Below are 24,163 nucleotides of genomic sequence, written 5' to 3'. Positions count from 1 at the left end.
ATGCTTCTTTTCCCGAGGAGCCTGTTCCTGTCCGTTAATCATTCCCTCCTACATCCACCTAGTTCATATTCGCATGGCTGTTCCTTGTCTACGTCGTATATTATGACTGATTTCTCCGAAGGATAATTTGAAATCTTTGTATGCAACGATTCTGCCTCGATCGGACTCAGAAACGTGCTCGAATGATATGAGGTATACTAAAGTTGCTCATACCAAAAAACTCACGAGAAACAATTCACATTATTCTAAATGGCAATCCCTCCTCCTTTTATATTCGGACTGTAAGGAGCGCTATAGTCGCCCATGATGTGCGCGTGCGCTAAAATCGTAATCATTTGCATATTCTATCTCGTATGTATGAACACATGATACAAGTTTCATGATGTTTGGATGCTTTGTTCATGATGTTGCATTTTAGATGGCCAACAGTTTATATGCAACTTCGTAATTCTCGAACATCATGAGGATGACAACAAGGGAGTCAGCCTTTCTGTTCTCTGGATCGTTAGTTGGAGACTATGATATGACTCAAAAAGAATATCCCAGACGAACCCTTTTCGTTTCGACGGCCTCATTATTCGATGTTGATGTCTTGCGATTTGGAGAACGTATACAAGAAATATGCGGTGCAAGGACGAATGAAACTTCTTAGTTCAAGAATATCTCGAGTATGATATTAGTCACAAGCAGTGAGCTTTAAGTGAAACTTAGTTGTCATACGCAGCCTTTTCTCGTCAGAATCACATTCAGCGAATATGGTTTGGTTCAAGCAACATCCATCGAACAGCTTGCTGCTGCTAATGTTTGCACTATTTTGTGCAAAAAGTACTTTGTGTAAAATATACTTTGTGCTAACGTTTGCTGCTGTTATGTTTGCACTATTTTTCGAAGCATTCGCCAGTTGTTATTCAGAAATCCATTCGACTCTTATAATATTATTCAGATAAACTAGGCAGTTTCGTAAGACAGTCTTCATAAAACTGTTTGGGTTAGAATTTTGAATGTGGCTGGAGCTTTGCATAATGAAACAACATTGAATAAATTGTTACAATTCATCTCCCAAGGTAAACTCTTTCGATTTACGATCCTAAGGGATATTTTTAATCTGTCAATTGTCACTTTCGATATGTAGTTTGAAAAACCATTTATTTCTAGCTCTAATTTTTAAGCTTTCAGATCCTAGGCTGGGGGTAGCTGTCTTTTGCCATGTCATTCTGACTTTTCTGTCTATATAAAGTCTTTCTAAACTATAATATTCCTGAAACCAGAACAATGGATAACGCCAGAATCTCGATAATAGTTCAACGATATTGTTAATTTGAATTTATTATTGAAGCTTTCCAGTCTTTAGTTATTGAGTGATACCGATCATCAAAGATGCTTAATAGGTGAAAACTATCTTGTGATGATCTTTGCCTGTCTTATGATGCATCAAATTCATTCTCTTAGACCGTAGGCAAGTCTGAAAAGACATCTTTATGTCTTTCTATTAATTATAAGTTCCTATTTGACTTGTTTCATTTCGTCCTTGCGTATGAATCTTTCAATAGACTAAGAGATCTCGTCTAATCACTTTACTTTGCAGATTCTTATGTAATGATGACAACATAAGCACGTGAACAATTTTGTTTCTCTACCTCAGAACTTGGGTTTCATATGTATCGTCTGTCCAACCAGGAAAACTTTATCTACCAAGTATTTCTAACTCCAGCTAGTTTAGTTAGAAGAAGATGAAAATTAGCGAAACGAACTTGTGCAGTGAAAGTAAAACTTGCAGGCCGCGTTTCGAAGGTCTGATCGCATTTCTATTCTCTTTTGCAAGGGGGAAAAAAAAAAAAAAAAAAGAGAGATTACAGTAACATATGCCAAGGCACGAACTCAGAAGGAGAATATTCTCAATATAATAAAAACAGTGGTTCCCAATCTTTTTTGCCCAATGCATCCCTTTTGTCAATGGTAGAAAATCAGCCCCCCTCCTCCTCCTTTCCAAAAATCCTAAAGTGCAAACAAATTTATTTAAATAGGAATTATTTTTGAATCTGTGTCATAAATAAAATAAGAAAAAATATAGAAAATGTTGATAAATACCAAAGCGTTATTTTATTTATTTATTTTTTTTATGTATCCATAAACTGAAACTAAATATTTAACAAGTATATAAAAGGCTGAACGCATTCCTCATAAAATTAATTTCCTTCTGTTTGAGAACTTCTGTAATAAAACTGCAAAAATACTGATACTGCAAAACCCATTAAAAGAAATTGATGCCATCTATGGATGGAAATGTGAGCAAGATACAAGTGAAATCCATTACATTACAACTATTGAAGCGCCTTTAGACATTGAAGAGATGATGTTTTCATATCCCTTATGCCATCGGCCTGTAATCCGAAGAGAGAGGATTTCGTTATCATGATTGCCGAATAGTGGTTTGGTTCGGTTTATTTGATTATGGCTAAGCATTCGAGGGCTTTCTGCTTAAGGAAATGGATGCCTTCGTGGAGGACTTTGGGATGGAAACTGGCTCGTATACACTTTACACATGGGGAAAAGACAGCCAAGTGGGATTCGAACCGCGGACTGAAGTACCATTGTTCATCGACAATGCGTTCATCGAGCAATAACGCTCGGCCACTAGTGGTACTTTATTCTTTAGGTTCAAGTATCTACGTACTTCAAAGGGTAATTAATATACAATAAAGTCTCTACTGGATGACCAAAAATGGTTTGGACAGAATACAATTGTAGTAATATTCAGTATTGATCTTCATTTATGTTCTGAAAAGTATCTAACCACATCTAGAAATAATCGACATGACTGATTGCTTTCTTTTTTTTTTAATTATTGTGCGTTATTTTTGTGTCCTTTTAGGACAGTTTTTAATGGCAGACCAAATCCTGTCACATTTCGTCAATCTAATTTGGTGCGTATGCGCACGGCCGACATAACATGTCTGTGCATTTCTATTAGCAAAAATTGTAGAAAAACTTTTCTATGATCCTCTCTTGCCCTTAATGATGTTATGCATGAGAAGATGTAAATATGATGACTATAGTTTTTTGAGTACTGATCCGCAGTTTCTCTACCAGAGCCAGATTAAGACCTGTGGTGCTATGCTTACTGACATGCAAATTCAATATACCCTCAGAATTAATTTTACTAAATTTTTAAGTCGCTCTGTAAGTAACAGGAAAAGAAGTATTAAAAATCGCTTATTCTTTTGTTGTGTTGGGTACGCAAGACAGTGAGCTACCAACGGATGGTATTAATACACCTTCGGCACGCATAGGAGCTTAAGAAACATTTCGACAAGATAGTAGCAAAGAATATGTAGACAAGATAGTAGCAGAGAATATGTAGACAAGATAGTAAAGAATATGTAGACAAGATAGTAGCAAAGAATATGTAGACAAGATAGTAGCAAAGAATATGTAGACAAGATAGTAGCAAAGAATATGTAGACAAGATAGTAGCAAAGAATATGTAGACAAGATAGTAGCAAAGAATATGTAGACAAGATAGTAGCAAAGAATAGACGTTCGTTGATAGTACTGCCCTTGCAACTGTAAATCAAGCAAGCGCAGTGAAGTGTTGTGACAGTGTCGTTAAACGAAGTGAAACTTATAAAGATTCATTGTCGGATGAGAATTCACTCCAGTGTCAGATGTATGAGTTTGACATAAATGTACGAATGGACGGAAAAGCCGAAGACTGGTGCCACTTAAGATTCGTCTCACTTGGTTCCAACAATCACGGAAGGCGACATTGCAGCCGCAGAGAAAGTCATTTCGGCGCATCAGAATGAAAAAGTTTACGTCTCTACTAGACATTAATGTTGAAGTTAGCTCATTAAATCGTTCACAATGAGCTAAGTTTATGTTGTTGCTGATGCTCACTTTTCTGACGTATAGTCAACCCGAGCTCAAGAAATTCCTCGTGGCAAGGAGCTCGAGATTACGCTTACCGTTGGCAACAGCCTTGAGCATCTTACAGGTGACAGTGCGATTTAGCTCACTTCCGTCCCACATTTTGATGGGGAACATCTCGGAGGGACGGATTCGAGGGCCTCCCACCCCTCTTTCCCTACCATCAATCTCTTGAGTGGACTTTCGGCTAGTGCTCCCATGCCACACGGACAGGTTAATGGCAAACCGCACATTGAGTTGATCAATGTTAACGAATTTCGCTTACTGCGCATGCTCAATACTGTACCGCTGGCGTGGGAGAAAATACTGGCGACTAAACATAAGCAACCCTACACAAGCCTGTTCGTCATCTAGGTCTTATCGACTGCTTACAATTGCAACAGTCTATTTTATTTACTTAAAGTAATTTATTTGACCTTTAATTCAGTAATTTAAACTAGATTTAATGCTTAATTTGTTAAAGTATATATGAATGGAACGTATGGCAAATACTCAATTGTTTTTATTCCTCAGAAGTATAATTAGCTAATACATCTTTTAATGTTTCCTGTTTTGTAATCCTTTTTAAAAGAAAATTTGGGCAGTTTATAATCGACATTTACACTCCAAGTAATGAAGTAACTTACAACCTGACACGTTTTAAAACCTCGAACTGTTTACGCCCAAGATAACACAATATCAACCATATACCGTATTTATCTTCTTTTAAAATCGCGCCAAAATCGGAACTGTGCCAAATTCTCTTTTGGGCATGCGCAGTAAGCGAAATTCGTTTAACATTGGTCAACTCAATGTGCGGTTTGCCATTACGCACACGGACACTATACATTTACAAATATCCATGTCTACTCCGGGATTCGAATCCGCGCCCTTCGGCACAGCAGTCAGCGACGCTAACAATTATACCGGTTGGGCGACCAAACGCTAAGTTCATACATTATGGATACACAAGGAATTGATAGGTTAAAATGGTCTTGGTGAAAAGACCATTTTAACCTATCGTATCGATATTTGCTGCGCTTTCCAATGGTATGAGGCTGGTGGTGAAACTTATCCGATATATCATGACAGTTGAGTACATTTCCGAACGGAATAAATTTGTGGGATGATGATGAAAATCAGTCGACAGTGCAGGAATGGCTGCACTGCCGTCAGAAATCATTTATTTCCCGCTAATATCTTCTCGCTTGTCAAACAGTGGTGTTAAACATATTGAATTAGAAAAACGCTTTGTTGAACAGTAATGATGTAATTCTTTCAGTATTCATAATAAATATTTCAATTTTCAAATTTTTTCAAAAGGTCCAATGTAACCAAATCCTAATCTTACTAATTAAAAATCTAAAAACTCTTTAAAAAATTATATACTTACACTACCAAGGGCTTATTATAGTAAAGAATATATTCAAAAATATTTACCCCATTTAGTTTAGTATTGCGAGTATGTCTCCTTTTCAATAAACAAATTCTAGACTTTTTTTCCTTTTTTAAGTAATATCATATCATCGCATAGCATAGGCAGCAAAATTTTTAAACGAAACTGTCAACATCCAAGATATTATTTTAGCAAACTATATCCAGTATTAACTAGGATATGTTTATCGTTTAACTTTTCACCATTTTTTTTATCTTCCAAATGTTGCTGTGTATCGTGCTTTCATATCGTATAAATTCAAACTTCTGAAGAAAAATATATTTCTTTAAAAGAAGGCTGTCATCTTATTTGTCACGCTTATCTTTGATTTTAGAATTTGCAGCTGTAGGTTTCCGAAGTAATATGATAGGGTTCAGCTGTCTGCTGTATATGAAGCATTTGTACTTTAATCTGGACTTGATTTGATCCGAATATATGTGCAGTACACTGAGCAGTATCTTTAAACACGTAAGTAGCTAAATTGCATTTCTCCTTCAGTATTTTGTATTTAGTATTTAATGCATAATTGTTTGAAGACAGAAATTATTACTAATATTAAGGTATCTCAGGTTTTTGCATTCTTTAAATATTTATATTGACCAATGAAGGTGCTGCATTATATGTGCAAAAGTTTTATGGATTAATTTCAGTGTTCTATGAATTCATGTTTTACGTAAAAATTAAGTAATTTCTAATTTTAAGTACATATAGTGAATTAAAAGTTGAAATTATATAGTCAAGTTATCAGGTTCAATGTTTCTTCTAACCTTCTTCGGAAACATACAATGACCTGACTAGGAACAGAGAGCTTACTAAAGCTATGTTCACTAATTGTAGTAAGTAGACAGGATACAGACGAAGGGTATACAAAACCCTTTATTTTTCTTTATATACAATGACTTCCGTACTTCGGAATACAATGACCCTCCACTCGGGGTCTAACGTAAAAGGTATAAAAAATAAAACTAAACTCTAATTTAACTTTAGAATAACACACGTGGAAGATTGGCCTTATAATAACAGGAAGCGTATGTAGCACAGAGACTGTGAACACTACAATACGTTTAATTTATTAAGAGGATTAAAATCTCTGGCCTGGAAGGCAAATAGCAACTGCGTAACTTCTAAGGTAAGCGGCCTGCTTCGAACTCACTGCTTCCTCTCTTTTGCTTGGCAAAAAGGCCACACTTAAATACTTGGCGTTCGCCAGACAAACTTTGCATAAAATCCTTAACGCTTATAATTCTGGCCGGAAGTAGAAAATAAGAAGTGATAGTAAAGATTTAAAATAAAATAAACGTTAGTAAAACTTAAGATCCTTACATACTTCCCGCCAGAGTTAATTAGTTTGAAACTGAGGTCTAAAACGACCTTGTTGAAAACTTTTAGCTCTAGAAACTAACGCGAGGCCAACCTTTTACAATCATAACTTCGTTAGAAACTAGAAAATTTAAAAGAAAGAAATTTGTTACAATAGCAGCTCCCAGGATCTACAACAATCTTTTTTTTTTTTTTTCATCTGTACTGCATCTAAACAGGAGCTTTATTCAATTCTGGTTCCTTCCAGCGATCTGGAAGGAAAACTAGTTTAATGAAATGTTACACAATGACATTGCAAATAACATATAGAATATACTTCTCTTAACATTCTTATTTCATTCATGACTATTTTAAATTATCTCTTCCCTTGCTCTCTGACATGTGTTGTAAAAGAACACCAAACACGAATGTGTTTATGTCTATGTGTTCAACACTTCCTCCTACAATCAAAACACTAACGTGTTAAAATTCAACATAACGAGACCTCTTAACACACCCTACTTTCAACTCTAAACCCTGAGGTACTATTCTAAAAGTGGCTAACTCTAAAGTGTAGCGTCAGAGAGCCTAACTACATCATTCAACCTTTAACATATATTCGCCATGATTTAGTCTTTACAGTCACACGAATAACAAATTTTTAACATTACTTTCACTTTTACCATATCACGGTATTTCTTAACATTTAAAATAACAGAACACATGTATATAAGAACATATCAACATGCCGTTAATTTTACACATTTGAAAACATACATTAGTAGTACATTGTTAACTTCTATTCTTTTCAAAGCAAGTGCCAATTCTTTCTACATTGAAATAATACTACATTTCAAAAAGTCTTTCAGACTAAAACTTCTTTCTTGCTAGAATGTTTTAAATAAAATTTATACAATAACTTTTTACAATATTTAAGTCTTTACACAACGCTATTATACATCAACTTTAGTTTTACGCGCGAGTAATTGAAAAACATAATAAGAAAATCGGTCACAACTCATTTCTCGCCCTTTTGGCGATAAAGGTAGACCTCGCATGAGGTAAAACTTCTTGAAATCTGCCACTTGCAGTAAGAATGAAAGATTAACTTAAGTTTGCAACGTAACATAAAATTTTACTTATCTTTGTAATATTCGGACATCCTTTTCTGGGCCCAGTCTTTAAAGGTACTGCAGACCGTAGCTTGGTTTATCCTCCTTCTTGTACGGGCTCGCCCTTCAGTGCTTTCCTCTGGAAGCTTCCGTTTTTCACCAGTACGGCCACCCTTGAACACCTTCCTTTTCCCCTCTGCTTGTGGTCTTGGCCGTTTGAAGGCAGCTGGTCTTGGCGGAACCGGGAAACTTCTGTCGTGATCCTGCTTGGACCTCGTTGTTGGCCGTTCAAATTTTTCTTGTACTTTTTCCTCCGCCGCTGATGGCCCTTCCGCAGTTCGGCGACTTTTGCTGCGGAGAGTTCTGTCGGATGAGTCGATCCTCCGTTTTAAAGCCGGGTTATAGTTGCCGTCCTTTCTCCTGGTCCTCTTCACATACGTCGTCCTTCTCCCTTCTTCATTCTGGGGGTGTTCGTGAACTCTGTTTTCTGGACGGTGGAACGGCTTCTTTTTCTTTTTACCTTCAATTTTTCCGCGGGGCAATTTTCTTTTCACTTGCTTCTGTCTCTCATTGGCTTGCCCTTGTACTTGTCGTTTTCCCACCTCTGGAACTTGTACCTGCGGTGTCTGCCGTGCCGGATCCTGCAAAAGATCTGAAAAGATTTGCATTTTATTACGATCGAAGTAGGGCTTAATTTGATCAATATTTGCGGAACAGGTTTCACCATTTCTTGCCTTTAACACTACAACAGCGTGAGTTATTTTTTCTATAACATATGGTCCTTCAAAGCGTGGAAAAAATTTGGCAGTTTTATCTTCTGGTGCTGAAGAAAGTGAATGCTTGATTTTTAAAACTTCATCCCCTACTTTATAAGTTACTCCCCGTCGTTTCAGATCATAGTATAACTTCTGTTTTCTTTGTGCTACTTCCGTATTCTTTTTTGCTTCTTTTATTAGTTTTTCTATATCACCCATTTTAAATTCTGGGGCTCTTTGTTGCACATAAAATAGTTTATCTAACAGTGTTATAACCTTTCTGCCTAGAAATAACTCAGCAGGAGTTTTGCCCGTTGTATCATGTTTTGCGGTCCTAAGGGCGAAAGCAAATTCATTGACATAGTTATCCCAGCTTTTATGAAAATTTTTAACATAACTACGGATAATTTTCACTATATTTCTGTTGACCCGTTCCGCTATATTTGATTGCGGCCGATACGGGACCATTTTTAAATGACGTATGCCCAGTTTTTGGCACATGTCTTCAAATATATTACTTACAAATTGAGGACCATTATCCGATATAACTTTTAGGGGCGCCCCGTATTTTAAAATATATTTATTTAAAATAGAATCAGTAACTAATTTCGCGGAGGCTCGTTTTAAGGGAACAATTTCGGTCCATTTACTAAAATGATCAACCATAACAAGGAGATAGCGACTTTTATTTAACTGACTTTTTGGAAAAGGGCCCAATAAATCGATGCCAATTATTTCATTTGGAAATTCGGATTTAATACTATTTAGAAACCCGGCCGGGCGGAAATTAATATAATTAACGGCTTGACATGTTGGGCAGGACTGGACATACGCCCTTGTTAACTTTTGCAGTTCAGGAAAGTAGACTGCCTCGCGTACGCGTTGGATAGTTTTTCGAATACCAGCATGAGAAGCTAAAGGGCTGTCATGGAGCTCTTGCAGGATATTTAATCTAAGACTAGCTGGGATAACAGGTCGAAATTCGTTGTTGGAATTCGTAGTTTTTGTATAAAATAATAGACCATCTATTAGTTCGTAATGGGCCGCCCTATTTCTTATCGCCACAATATCTTGGTGGCTAAAATTTTCAGGATCCTTCAAATACTCATAAATACTTCCAAACTCAGGATCCTTACCCAGTTCGGTTATTACAGTTTCTCGGGAATTTATTGTACACGCTGTAAGCATTGCAACTTTTACGGTATTACCCTGTTCGTCTAATTTAATTCGTGATAGGGCATCTGCTACGATGTTTTCCTTTAAGGGGGTATGCTTGATTACCAGATTATATTCTTGCAGCTTGAGTGCCCATCTTATTAACCTTGGGGATAAATTTTTCCCTGAGTACAATCTAGTTACCGCCGCATGATCAGAATATACTGTTATCGGCGCCTTTCCAAAATAGACTCGGAACTTTTGCACTGCTAACAGAACTGCAAGTGCCTCTCTCTCGGTCGCGGAATAGTTTCTTTGTGTTTGATTTAAAGTTCGGCTAAAAAATGCCACGGGCTGCTGATTTTGCGAAAGTACCGCTCCTACCGCATAATCCGAAGCATCCGCTGAAATTTCTAAATTTTCATCCTTTTCAGGAAATTTCAACACAGGGGATTGCGTTAATGCTTGTTTTAATTTTTCGAAAGCACTATTGGCTTCGGCCGTCCACGAGAATCTTGCCTTTTTCCTTTTTAATTTTAACAATGGCTCAGCGATAGCCGCAAAATCTTTTATAAAGGACCTATAATATGAACAAAGTCCTAGAAAAGAAGAGAGCTTCTTTGCCGTGTTTGGAGTCGGATACTTTTGTACAGCGATTATTTTTGATTCATCTGTCTCGATCCCTTTTTGAGATATTTTGTAACCTAAATATTTTAATTCAGGTGCTGCAAATTTGCGCTTTTCGACATTAACTTTTAGACCGGCCTCATTTAATAAAGAAAACACCTGTCTTAAATCCTGTATATGTTGGTCGAGATTATCACTAGTAATAATGATATCATCTAAATAGATAAATGTGGACTTTCCAAGAACAGGTCTTAACACAATGTCCATGCATCGCTGAAATGTTGCTGGGGCCCCAGAAAGGCCAAACGGCATACGCAAAAATGCATAAGTGCCAGACTTGGTTATAAAAGCAGTCTTAGGCACGTCCTCAGGCCTGACCCCTATTTGAAAATAACCATTCGTTAAGTCTAAAGTCGTCATAAATTTGGTTGATTTTATGTTCCTTAAAATTTCTTCTATGATCGGTAACGGATATACCGGATATTTCGTTATGGAATTTAATTTACGGTAATCAATAGCGAATCTCCACCTTTTTGGATGCTCCAAAGGATAATCATTATTTTTCTTACATAAAACCACCGGGCTAGCATAACTACTTGAGATGGGCGTTATGATCTTTTTACGTAGCATATCGGTAATATGCCATTCTATAATTTTTTCCTTATTCTTATCATACCGGTATGGTTTTTGACGAACTGGCAATGCATCTCCGGTGTCAATACTATGGTTAGTAACCTGAGTAAATCCTGGACTATCACTAAATAAGGAAGCAAATTCACTTACCACTTGTCGGATTCTATCTTGCTCGTCATTAGGCAGGTGGTCAAGATTTAACCTTGGCGGTTCAACCTTTTCTACACGCACTGGTTTCATTGTCAGCCTAAGGGACGCTTCATTAAAATCCAGTGTAGCTTGTGCGTCTGAAAGAAAGTCTATTCCTAGGATTAAATGTGCTTGCAAATTCTTTACTATAAAAAACATCACCTTTACTTGTTCGTCCTTGATACGGATATATAAAGGTACTTTACCTACGGACTTACATTCTTTTCCTTGCGCCGCTAATACTGTCGTATTATCCGCATTATATATGCGGTATTTGCAAAAATACTTTCTAAAAAAGACTTCTGCCACACAGGAACACTGCGCGCCGGTATCCAGGAGTGCGGTGGCCGGGATATTATTTACCAAGACTTCAATCTTCGGAAGAGTCAAATTTTTCACCATTACTGTATTTATCTTGTAGGAAGAGGGGTTTTCGTGGCCTTCGGATTTCTGCTGACGAGAAGGTGCGGAAATCCGCACCCTCTCGTCAGCAGAAATCCGTTTTAGTTTAAATTATTTTTCCTTTCCGTGCTTTCCTTCTTTTTCCCCTGGCCTTGAGACTTTTTTCCTGGGTTGCTATTGAACTGTCGACGTTCGCCGGCTGTTTTTGAATGCTCGGGTTTCCTTGCCCACTGATTCGCTTTTTCTCCGTAGCCGTATGCTTGCGTTTGTTGTAGTCTTGGCGTACCAAATTGGTTTCGCTGTTGATATTGGCGTCTTCTTTCGACGTCCGCCGTTCTTCTACTTTCAAACTGGATTGCTAGCTCAAATAACTTTTCCAGTGTAGTGGGATTTCTTAATTCAATAAAGTCTTGCACTTGGGGTAGTAACCTCGGCAAAATCACTTGAATTATTTCAGGATCCGGACGGTTTCCATACAAGAGCTTGAAAACGTGAATTTTTCTTAAAATAAAGCTCGACAGGTTTTCGATTCTTTGTTGATATATGCTAAAAAGTTCCGTTTCTAATTTCGCACGATCCCTTACAACAGGGAAGGCTTTTAGTAGGGCAGTCTTGAAATTTTCATAAGTATAGGTGGGACTTCCTGCTTGACCCAAGAGACTTCTGCCGATACATTTGAACCAGTTAAGCGCTTGGCCCCTCAAAGCGCTGGTAGCTAAGGTAACTTTTTGAAACTCGTGCACGGGGTAGAGCATGAAGTGGTCATCCAATTTTTCCAAAAAACTGGTTACCGGTAAGTTTCCATTAAACGTTGCTTCTGGTTTCATCGAAGCGCGCATGGTCTGGACGATGTACCCAAATCCTTCCAGGGCGGCAGCTGGCATTTCTGGATTCTGAGCCGTTTCTGCAGGCAGCACAGGTTCTTCTTGAAATTCGGCCATGGTTATTCTTCGTCGGGCGCCACTATCAGGTTCAATGTTTCTTCTAACCTTCTTCGGAAACATACAATGACCTGACTAGGAACAGAGAGCTTACTAAAGCTATGTTCACTAATTGTAGTAAGTAGACAGGATACAGACGAAGGGTATACAAAACCCTTTATTTTTCTTTATATACAATGACTTCCGTACTTCGGAATACAATGATCCTCCACTCGGGGTCTAACGTAAAAGGTATAAAAAATAAAACTAAACTCTAATTTAACTTTAGAATAACACACGTGGAAGATTGGCCTTATAATAACAGGAAGCGTATGTAGCACAGAGACTGTGAACACTACAATACGTTTAATTTATTAAGAGGATTAAAACCTCTGACCTGGAAGGCAAATAGCAACTGCGTAACTTCTAAGGTAAGCGGCCTGCTTCGAACTCACTGGCTTCCTCTCTTTTGCTTGGCAAAAAGGCCACACTTAAATACTTGGCGTTCGCCAGACAAACTTTGCATAAAATCCTTAACGCTTATAATTCTGGCCGGAAGTAGAAAATAGGAAGTGATAGTAAAGATTTAAAATAAAATAAACGTTAGTAAAACTTAAGATCCTTACAAAGTATCAGAAGATTTGAATCAGTTATGTATGCATTAAAAATTAATTTTATAAGAGAGAGGTTTATAAGTTTTTTTAAATGAAAGTAATAGACAGCAAGAAGTACAATTATGCACACATTAATGTGTCGTGTCTTACAAAACCCGTTGGGAACTTTTAGTTTCTAAATATAATGTCAAAAATTTAAATGCATTATAATGTTATGAAATATTGTTTTCTTTGAAATACACTTTTATCTAATATCTTTGTTTACACTAAATGTTTTTTTCAAAAAATAATATTATTGGACTCAAAAGTTAATATTCTTTGAGAGAAAAATTATCTGATAAAATAATCGAGCGCTTTTTAGTTTATAAAATAAAAAGCACATAGTTTTAAGCATTTTTAACATTAAGATCAAGTACCTTAATTTCTTTCGTCCCAATAATAAAAATTAAGTTAGAAATAATATATTTTATTGTAAGGATACAAATAATAAGAGTTGTTGGAATTAAAAGAGTCGATATTCATTGCTGAGAAATGATTTTTCAATTCAGTGGTTGACAAGTAACATGTAATTGGGAATAAAAAAGGGGGAAAAATCGAAATTCCGAATTAGGGCTTCCAGATGCCCATATTCTGTTTAAGATTAAGTTGTTCAAAATCTGATGGCGTTGTTTTATCACAGTGCGAGAAACATAAATATATTTATGCAGATTTTTCATTATTTAATTTCTTTAAATATAATACAGGGCTTTGATATTTGGTGTGCAACAGTTTGAAAAGTCAATCAACGCAAAATGCCAAAACGAAATTAACAGTCTTTCTGGGCAGATTTCCCCTTTGGACTAAGAAAAAACTCTGAAAGCTTTCAGATTTTACATTACGCCCAGAGGGGCGTCTTTTAACGTTTTGTGTTTTACCTTTATTTATTAAATACCATGTTCTTCGCACTTAAACCATAAAATTTAATTCAACAGCAATATCACAAAATATTTATAAGAGCATATATTTAGAATTTCCGATACACAGACGCACGCGTGCAAATAAAAAGTCTCCCCCCCCCCCTGTACAGTGCTGCCATTGCTTACTCTTAAATCGCTGAGTTTCTTAATCAAAAAGCTCATAAATGCTTTACCAAATATGAAATAGATAATAAACCTAATTCCAAATTTGGGCTTCCAGATGCCCATATGCGGGTGGAGACGTACGTTATTCAAAATTGGATGGCTCTAGGTACCGTTGTTTTATCACAGTGCGAGAAACATATATACACTTATGCAGATTCTTCATTATTTAATTTCTTTAAATGTAATACAGGGCTCTAATATTTGGTGGCAGCTATTTAGAAAGTGTTTCTCCGTCTATAGTGAATCAATGCAAAATGCCAAAACGAAATTTATAGCCCTCCTGGCTAACACCCTATGAGCTTTAAAAAAAAAAAAAAAATTATAAAATAAGGAAACAAGAGATTAATGAAGGAACTTGTTTGTTTTCGGATCCTTTTATTTTTAACTTTATTGGCGTAGATCTTGTAATAAATATTGAAACATAAACTTTAAACTTTTTTATAATGTATTATTTTTTCTCAATTTCCAGCCTTGCTTGTTGCAAAATAAACGTCGTCAAAATTAATGACGTGTAATTAGGTAATTTATTCAAAAAGTGTCAATCAGTAACTTACAGGTAATGAGCCCAACATCCAATGGCTAACCGGATGGTAGAAATGGCTAATAGAACATTTTTATCCCTAATTTCTACATCCATGAGTGATTCACGCCATAAAGACTGGGATTCACGAATAAAAGAAGTTTGAATAATATTGTAACAAAACTACGGATAGAACACCTTTTGAAACCCTACATGGGTATTCTCAAGATTTAACGATGAAATCCTACGAAAAGTTACTCATGAAAGCATAGATGTATGGACTGATCCAAAAGAATTTAAGAAACGCGCAGCGTCATCGAAATAGGATGAAGGAGTATTACAAGAAAACATGCCGATCTACTACCCTTGAAAGTTTTGTTGACATGTTTCGAAAGACGATGTTTCTTACCATAATTCTTTAAATAAAGATACATCATAAGAATTATCTTCTGCGTTTCGAAATTATTAGTTTTTAACAAAATATGTTAACAGTTATATATGTGAAATATAGATAGCAAGACGCTACAAATTAGCGATAAGTTCTATTAGAAATTTAATCTTTCGTTATCTTCTTCTACGATGGAAATTTCGTAGGACTGATGAAAATACACTGAAGTCACATTCTGTGTTAACCCAGGAATCGGAGATTTAATCTGCGATAAATCAAACAGGTCCCAAAATTAGTGCTCTAAGACTTGCCGCGGATTTTAGGAGAATGGTTTGCGATAAAAATTAATCCTGAAACTGTTAGGATACAATGGCCACACACGTGGCTACATCAAAGAACTTAGAAGTTCTTTGGTGTAGCCACGTTGTGTGGCCTTAGAAGTTCTTTGGCTACACTGGGCGATGGAAGGAAATTCTTCTTCAACAAGAAAAATACGCCTGGTCGGAAAATCCGCGGTAACGGAAGATTTATCATTTTGGAACAATGTTATACGTATTTGCAGGAGAGTCAGAATTTAATATGTTTGGGTCTGGTGGGCGAAAGTGACTGTGGCGAAAAGCGACTGAAAAACTGAGTATGAAAAACCTGTTGTCTTGTATTAAGCACGGAAATGAAGCCATAATGGTTTGGGTATGTTTCACTGTCTGTGGGATGACAAACTTATGTTTTTATAGAAAATAATATAGATGATTAGTATAAATACATAAATATTTTGATTGAAAATCCGAAAGCATCTCCAAGAATTTTTTAATGCAAAATACATTCAAGTTCTATCCTGATAACGATTCTTAACATACAGCCTTAAATGTTCACACGGGATTATTACACAATGAAGTTATAAAACCTCCTTCATGTTCTCCGGACTTAAATCTAATCGAACAAGTATGGAGTTGAGTTGGAGAAAAGAGTAAGAAAACATGATTTCTTTAAAAGCTGTACTACAAGCAGTCGTTTAGAAATGGAACGAAATTAATTAATTTTTTAGAAATATTTTTAAACGAAAAAAAAAAAAAATCAGTTAAATCCATACCAAAGCACATGAGAAGTGCAGTTGCTAAAGGGTATGCTGCAACGAAATATAGAATTCGCCGTTACTTTCATATTTTTGTTAAATATAAACTGTTTATTTAAAGTGTCCGAATATTTATGAGTTCATTTTCAGAATTTTTTAATAAATAATTTTTGTTCCATCAAAAAAAGTTCTAAATAATTTTTTTAAAACAAGTAGGTTTAAAAAAAATGATGTGTGTGAGAGAAAAGTAAAGTCATTTTGGTAATAGGTCCACCAGCGGCTAAGCAGTAAAGTCGCTGAATACTTGTAATATGACTTGGGTCTATTCCAGTTGAACAGGTTCCCTGACTGGACGTTTCCTCGGTTTTCTTCATGAGTAAAGTGCATACGAGACCGTTTCCCTTAGAAAATCCTCCACGAAGGTGTCACTCTCCATAGGCAAATAGACCTAACGTGCCTTGCCATAATCAAATAACTGTTTTGCTTATGTTTAATAACTGATATTGGCAAATTAAATTAAAAACACAAAAGACGTGAGCAACTGTAATTCTGCAATTTTATGTCACGAATAATAAAAGCATGGGCGCTTAAACAGCGAGATCTAATCGTCGAACTGTTCTACCAAAAGTATAAGTTGTTATTTTTGTAAATTTATCGATGGCGTTTTCTAATATAAACCTGATGTTTTGTCAAACCTGATGTTTGTCACAACCTTTACCCTCCCCGGGATGCTGGTTGTAAAAGTCCGATATCTCTTGCTTAATTATTACCGCTTGTATCTGTAGACTTTATGCAGTGGTTGATGCTTGGAATATGAAGAATCTGTTAATCACGAGATTTTTATGGACGCGGATGGTCCAGAGACTTTAGTACAATCACAGGAAACATTTTACACTCCACGGCGCGTCACGATTCGGACACTAATGGTCTCCAAAACTTAGACTTTTCGTAGCCCTTCCTAAACAGATGAAATTTTTACACTTTCCTACTTGAAATATTTTCGCACACGGAACGGTCCCACAAGATTTTGATGATCTTTGAATTTGACTGTTCTACTACTTGAAGATGAGCTGTATTCAGGAGCCTGGCGGTCCCCTTTACCCGGGCTGACGTTCCCAATCTGCTTCCGTGTCTTTCATATACCATCGCTGCCACCAAAAAATTTTAGCTGTTATGTGCCAAACTTCGGTGATGGAAAAACTGAGACCAGTTGTCTTTTCAAATATTTATTTTGAAACTTAACGCAACTTTACTTTTTCTTTTTTGGTTAAATAAAAAATAAAATGATAGTACAATAACAGAAGTGGAAATACAGCAACTTTACTGTCGCTTGATGCGATTTACTCCTTCGCCATTTTTCAGACAAAAACCCTTTGTTTACATTTTCCAACTGCGTTCGTGGAAACCGCCCAAGGGAGGAGTGTTCTTAATGAGTCTCTTCCTTGATTCCTTTCCGGCCTTCGTAGTGGATATTGGGGTATGTTCTAGTGAGAAAAAGAAAGTTCACTAATATACGTAAGACCTATCTCTATTATTCCACATAAACTAAATTAGATCCTACAGTGAACCTGGCGAATTCTCGCACAGGCGTGAATTAAATACCAGCACAGAAGAAGGGTGCAAAATAACCCTTTATTAATTCAAACTAATTTAACAGAAAGGCACGGACTTCGTGCATTACAAAAACACCGTTCACTTGCGGTGGTAGCTAAACGTAACAAGTCAAACCTGAAAGTAAATAGTGCAAGCACGCACTTCAATTTACGGCTAAGAGGTGGACTCACAGAAATCTAACCGGCGTGATACTAAACTGATAAGGCCAAGAGGCTTACTAACGTGACCGCGAAATGACAACGAAACGTGCGCTTTTCTATCGAAACACGCTCTGAATAAATTGATATATTCACACGTTTAAATAGCACTTCAGTTAACTTTAAATTTACATCCTGGCGAGAGAGTGTGAGGGGAAGTTGAGAAGTTTAGAACAGGAAAACTTAAAATAAATTTGTTATGCAAAATAAGGAAAACCCTACATATAAACCTGATGTTTGTCACAGCTGTATATCGTGGCCGGAGTATTTATAATCTCAAAATGCTTCGTTTTACTGAAATTATGCTAATTATTATTTAATCCAAATTTATATTTATATAATTTGTATAATTCTGTAAGCTCATGGTCAAACAGAAGCACCTCTGCCCGCAGCTCATAAAACTATGGAGAAGCTAGCCAATCTCGGCACGGACTTCTGCGCAGCAGAATAAATGACTCTGGAGTGACCATTACAGCAGGAAGTATCCTCTTTTAATGGCAACAACTGGAATACTAATCGTTAGCACTTTACAGACTATCACTACATCTTTGTCTTTATCGTAACTTGTTATTTACACAAATGCAACTTGTTATTTACATAAATGCAACTTGTTATTTACACAAATGCAACTTGTTACTTACACAAATGCAACAATTTTACTGCCAAGGTATACCACAATTGTTTGTATGCTATACTAATTAACCGTATGGTAGAGGCATAGTGCCCACGTCCCCCGTTCCTTATCCTTATCCTTATAATTTGTACAACATGTCTAATTTTTGAACTGAGCGGAGTATTTATACTCCGTGCTCAGTTATTATACAGACATCGGTTACCTTGAGTACCTCTTTTTCTTTAATCTTAGCTCTGTGTGATGAGTAACGAGTCCTTGTTTGAACTCTCAAGGAACGATTCATGAAACTAAAAAGAGAGATGAGGCACTTTATCAAAGTTCTTGGCAATGTCCAGGAGGGAAGTAGTCGATACATCAATTGTCAATAGGTATATTCACAGCACTTGTGCGAAAAACAAAATTCAATAAATCAAATACACTGATTTAGTAGAAAATAAAGTTACTGTGTACATAAATTAAGATTTAAGGAAATATGTACAAGTCCATTGAAGAGAATCCTATGAGAGTTGGGACGACTCTTCGAAAATGAAACAACAATGACTAAGTTTTTAATTGTCTTGCCTAATTCTGTGAGCTGCAAATATGGAATTATTTTCGGCAAATTTCACAATTTAGAATTTCCAAAAAGTTAGCAGCAGAGCAGTTGCAGCATTACGGAAGAAGTTTTCGTTAATTTTGTTGAGATATTTCACTTAACGGTTTCAATTTTGAGGTCACGATTAAGAAACTGTTCCCAATGAAGTTAGGTGCTCCCGTGATGATTCTCAGGAACTTATTTTGGATAACTTATACGTGCTTAATATTTTTTGGTGGCATATGCCCATTCAGGCGAGGCGTAAGTGAAGATGGGCCTAATGATAGAAGTGTAGATTCTCATTTTCGTGGTCAGGATTATGTTGGAAGTACTTCATCTGGTTAAGTTTATGCTGGAAGTACTTCATCTGGTTAAGTTTATGCTGGAAGTTCTTCATTTGGTTAAGTTTGGGTTGGTTCATTTATTTATGGCGAAGCACTCGATGTCTGTCTGCCTTCGTGGAGGACTTGTTAAAAGAAACTAGTTCGTATACACGTTATACATAAAGAAGCACGAAAATGCCCATGCAGCCAGCCCGATCGCCAGGATTCGAACCCCGGACAGAACTACCAGTATTCAGCGACTTTACCGTCGGCCGCTGCTGGGCACTTTATCTGGTTAAGCTTGAAGATAATATTTAGGGTCTTGCCTTTTATTTGTTTAATATGATTTTCCCAGTTGAAGGAGCTATTTAGGGTGACTGTGAGGTATTTCGCTGGGAAGAACAGAGGAATTTGTAAGCCGAAAAGGTTGAAATGATTTGTGAATTTTTTTCTAGTTTCTTGAACTTTCAGAAGTACAGATTTTTCTGCATTGATTTTGGTCTTCCATTTGCTACATCAGTTTTCGATGACAGGTATCTTGTTTTGTAGTCTTTTGATAGCATCATTTGATTTTCTGTATTTTGCCAGAACTTTTGTGTCGTCGGCATAGCATGCAAGTAGCATACTGTGATGTTTACTAAACTTGGGAAAATTATGCAAAGAATCGAGCATAAGATTGATTCCTGCGTTAATGTGAGTCGGTGCGGAGAATTTATCGCCTTGCCTGAGCACAAAAGTCCTATTTTCCAGGAAGGGTTTAGTTACAAATTGATTTCATAGGGAGATTTCTCTTGATTAACTTTCTATCTAAGCCCCTCATGCGGTCAAAAACTTTGGCCCCCGTCTAGCCACACTTAGATTGTTTTGAATAACCGGTTCAATGTATTCATATATTCTTAAAGATGTTTCGTGGTAGATAAATCCTTTCGAATTTCATACTGTACATCCGAAATATTTTGTAGGGCTATATTCTGTTGTAAATTATTCTCTCTTGCAGCTTTCCAAGCTTAGGTAAGAGACTAATTGGTCTGTAGTTGCTGAACTCATCAGGCGGTTTGAAAGGCTTTACAATCAGAAAAATTCACGCCTGCTTCCAAGCATCTGGAAAATAAGAATTTCGTAGACATGCATCAAAAATGCTGCTTGAAGAAAGACTATTTTGAGGCAGATTTTTTTAGCATTCTTTATGTGGGCCTGGTCTTGATGATATGATTTGTTTCAGCAAGGAAGGTGAATTTGATGATATTTCTGGGGTACGGAGATTTGAGTCAAATATTTACTGAGTCAATGTTTCTTTATCCGTATCCTTGCTGTACGAGAAATCGTTAGGTTGAAACGGCATATTCGACGAAAACATCAGTTAGTACAGGCCATATTGTTGTCACTTCTGATTAGCTGGCGCAGGACTGGATTTAGATTTGAAGAGATGCTAAGCTATTTTGAGATATGATATGATATCCCTTTATGGGGGATGTAAAACAATTTTCGATATGGTATAATTTGGGGGGGGGGTCCCTGAGCTATAGCTTGTGCAGCTTATACGTAAATCCGGCACTGAGCTGGCGTTTTGGTTTTCCTAATGTAGTTTCAGAAAGAACCCTCTTCGAGATTGAGGTTTTCCATCATGTGTTACGAGATTTATGATTAATGCTCGTTAATAAGAGTTTTAATTTTTCTGTTAATTCCGGATTTCGTGACCCATGTCCGGTTAAAATATTTCCTTAGCCTGTTCCTTTCCTGGATAAGATTCTTGATGTGAATGGGAAGTTTTCCGTGATTATTATTGATCTTGATAGTTTTCGTGGAGTGCTTCAGGAAATCTTGAACATTGTTAATGAAACTGTTGATATCGATATCACTCATTGTTCTCATGGGAGAAATTTCCTTATATACCCCCTTTTAAGGGCCGTTCAGACTGGGGTTTATCTGAGCTAACGGAGTCAGTTCCATGTGCCGACTATCCGTTATGTGTGCAGTTCTATCTTCATTTGAGCGCCAGAAGCCGTGACAGTAGCATGCTACATCAAAGATATGCTTTTCCCTACGGTATTGCCATATTTATTGCTTCTTGACATCTCCAGCTCATGAATAACTGACTCTTCGATCTGTATTTGCGTAAGGCTCATTCATCGCTTATCACGAGAAATTTTTCTCTCAGTTATGAACTCCACTATGTTATGCCAGGAAAGATAGGCTTTTAAACACGACGCTACACACAGGATGTGACTTTCACAGCATAGGAGCCTGTTGAAGTGCCTCGCACCCGAGCCTTCAGATTTTTTAACTCGCTGCCCTATTGGGAGAAACTGGTTTTGGAGATGTCTCCGTTTAAAGAGCGACTGGAGATCAAGGGCCTAATCACCAAATCCTGGTGGTGAATTCTTGCATCGGGCGCCAATTGTAGAGTCCTTTTAGAATTTTTCGAAGCTAAGGAATCGGAAAAATAATCCACAATAATCTTTCCCGAGCCGGGATTCGAACACCAGACCTCCTGATTGCTAGCCGGACATGCTATCCATTTACGTCAGGAAGGCGCGCACTAAGGAGCGAGAAAATACCTTATAGTTTTCGTAAATCCTTTTCGTGATAGTGATGAATTATACGCGCATTTGTATTTTTAAATTCTAAAACTTTAAGTATGATTTAAAATTCTAAGATAAAAAAATAAGCTCTTTGTCAGTTATCTTTTGGTTAGAAAAACTTAAAATGTAATGTTTGGGTGGTTAATAAATACAGCATAATAATACTGATATTCGGTTTACAGATTTTATTTTGGTATTTTGTGTTTTCGCTTAAAAACTTTGTTTTCCAAAATCTCAGTATTTATCCGTAATTAAAAATGAAATTATGTACTTCCTACCACCTGAACAACATATTTACTGTGAGATAATTACAGTAGACAAAACCAAAAAAATTTATACATCTAGACCATGACCATTTATATTTTCTAGCATAATTTTAGGAGCCGCACATCGATAATTAAATGTATGCCTACTATACTCATTCACATGTATATACGAATAAGATGAACGTAACACTGAAATGAAAACTTTAGCAAAAATTGCATGCCGTAAATATAGAAATTTGCTTACCGTTTGAATATTTCGTGGCCATCACCATCCATATTGTTTCTGGAATGAAATTCTTCAAATGGCGAAAACATTTTCCTTACCTTTTGTTATGTGACATCTAATCCAATCAGTAGATATAAAAAGAGACTAAGCCAAGCACTTGCAGACTTAAATCAATCGAGAAGAATCTTTACCAGATTAGGTAAAGATTCTTCTCGATTGATTTAAATTTGATTGTATCAGCATGGCTTGTATTTAGTCATCTTTGTTAGTTTTAGATAGGACAAGTTACTGACTATTCTGCTTTTTTCCATGTGTTAGCAACTTGCGATATCAAAGAAATCTGTCTAATATTGGATCGTTCAATATAACTTTGTATTTTTTATGAGTCCATTTTTCTATGGAATGACATAATTTTATTTCGTTCCAGATTTTTCTGATTGTATTCTGTGATATTTTGTACATATATAAAATAGCAGTAATCATCACTTTGCTATTTTGAGAATAATGTTCTCACACCTAAATGAACTGAAGAAAAAAATAATTCGAATAGTTAGATCAAGAACGATTAAAAATCGATTACGTACTAATAATACTACAAATTAATTGAAACTACGATTCATTTTGAATTTGAATTATACCTTTATTGTAAGTCTTAATCATAATCGATGTAGGCACGAGTTGACTTGTATTAATTATTTAAGAACTGCTGCAAAATTGTAGCTAAATAAACATTTTCTAATCATCAGTTCCATTCTAATTAAAAAAAAAAAAAAAAAAAAAAAAAATGAAAGCTTTCAAAATTTATCGTTTTTTTAACGCTTTGTGTGTTACTTTTATTTATTAAATATCATGTTCTTTGCACTTAAACGATGAAATTCAATTCAATAGCAATATCACAAAATATATTCAAAATATTAAAGATCATATAAATATTTAAAATATAAATATTGTAATATTTAAAAATTAAAATTTAAAAAGAGCAAATCTTTAGAATTTCCGATACACAGTCTCGCGCGCTGGAGATAATTTTTTTTCCTGTACAGCGTTTGCCATTGTTCGCTTTAAAATTGTTGAGTTTGTTTATCAAAAATTCGTTAAGGTTTTACAAAATATAAAATAGATAATACAACAAATTCTAAAGTTGGGCTGCCGGATGCCAATATTTGAGTGGAAGACTACATTATTCAAAATTTGATGTCTCTAGGTACCGTTGTTTTTTCATAATGCGGGAAACGTACAAACATTTATGCAGATTCTTCATTATTTAATTTCTTAAAATATAATGCAGGGCTCTAATATTTGGTGGCAACAATTTGAAAAGTGGAACGTGGTTTTCTAGTGGACGACAAAAAATGCCAAACCGAAATTAATAGTCCTTCTGAGCAAATTGCCTCTTTGGGCTAAAACTTTTCTAATTATTTTAGCAATAATTTAATATCCGTGTATTTCTCTTCTTATATTAGTATTAATCTTCTTATTTATTTGCAAAGTTAATCGCGTTGTTTGCAATGTTTTCAGTTTTGCTTTTTTGTTCATTATCCCTCCTCCAGTTCTGCTACAGAGCATTCTCTTTGGTTTGTGATATATTTATTATAATTT

At 36.0% G+C, this 24,163-nt stretch overlaps 2 protein-coding genes across 5 annotated transcripts in view; one reads left to right on the top strand and one right to left on the bottom strand.

Annotated features, from left to right (window-relative positions):
• Positions 1-5,589, bottom strand: part of LOC118197432 (GATOR2 complex protein WDR24-like) — a 55,340-nt gene extending 49,751 nt beyond the window's left edge. The window contains exon 1 of the mRNA XM_085812740.1: positions 5,347-5,589. Coding sequence (XP_085668866.1) covers positions 5,347-5,351 — 5 coding nt within the window. The 5' untranslated portion in view covers positions 5,352-5,589. The remainder of the gene's footprint in view (positions 1-5,346) is intronic.
• The window catches only part of LOC118197435 (uncharacterized), a 44,549-nt gene that overhangs the window by 4,532 nt on the left and 15,854 nt on the right, over positions 1-24,163 (top strand). For 3 of the 4 annotated variants that reach the window (XM_085812745.1, XM_085812743.1, XM_085812744.1), the window contains exon 2: positions 5,676-5,809. The exons of the other annotated variant lie outside the window; for it this stretch is intronic. The gene's annotated coding sequence lies outside the window, so the exon portion shown is untranslated. The remainder of the gene's footprint in view (positions 1-5,675; positions 5,810-24,163) is intronic. 4 annotated transcript variants of the gene reach the window in all.

This window comes from Stegodyphus dumicola, chromosome 3 (assembly GCF_044657685.1).
Source record: "Stegodyphus dumicola isolate Sdum_Otavi_A_Nest chromosome 3, ASM4465768v1".
Classification (NCBI taxonomy): Eukaryota; Metazoa; Arthropoda; class Arachnida; order Araneae; family Eresidae; genus Stegodyphus; species Stegodyphus dumicola.
The sequence above is the reverse complement of the archived record's forward strand: the minus strand, read 5'-3'. Positions and strand labels throughout refer to the sequence as shown.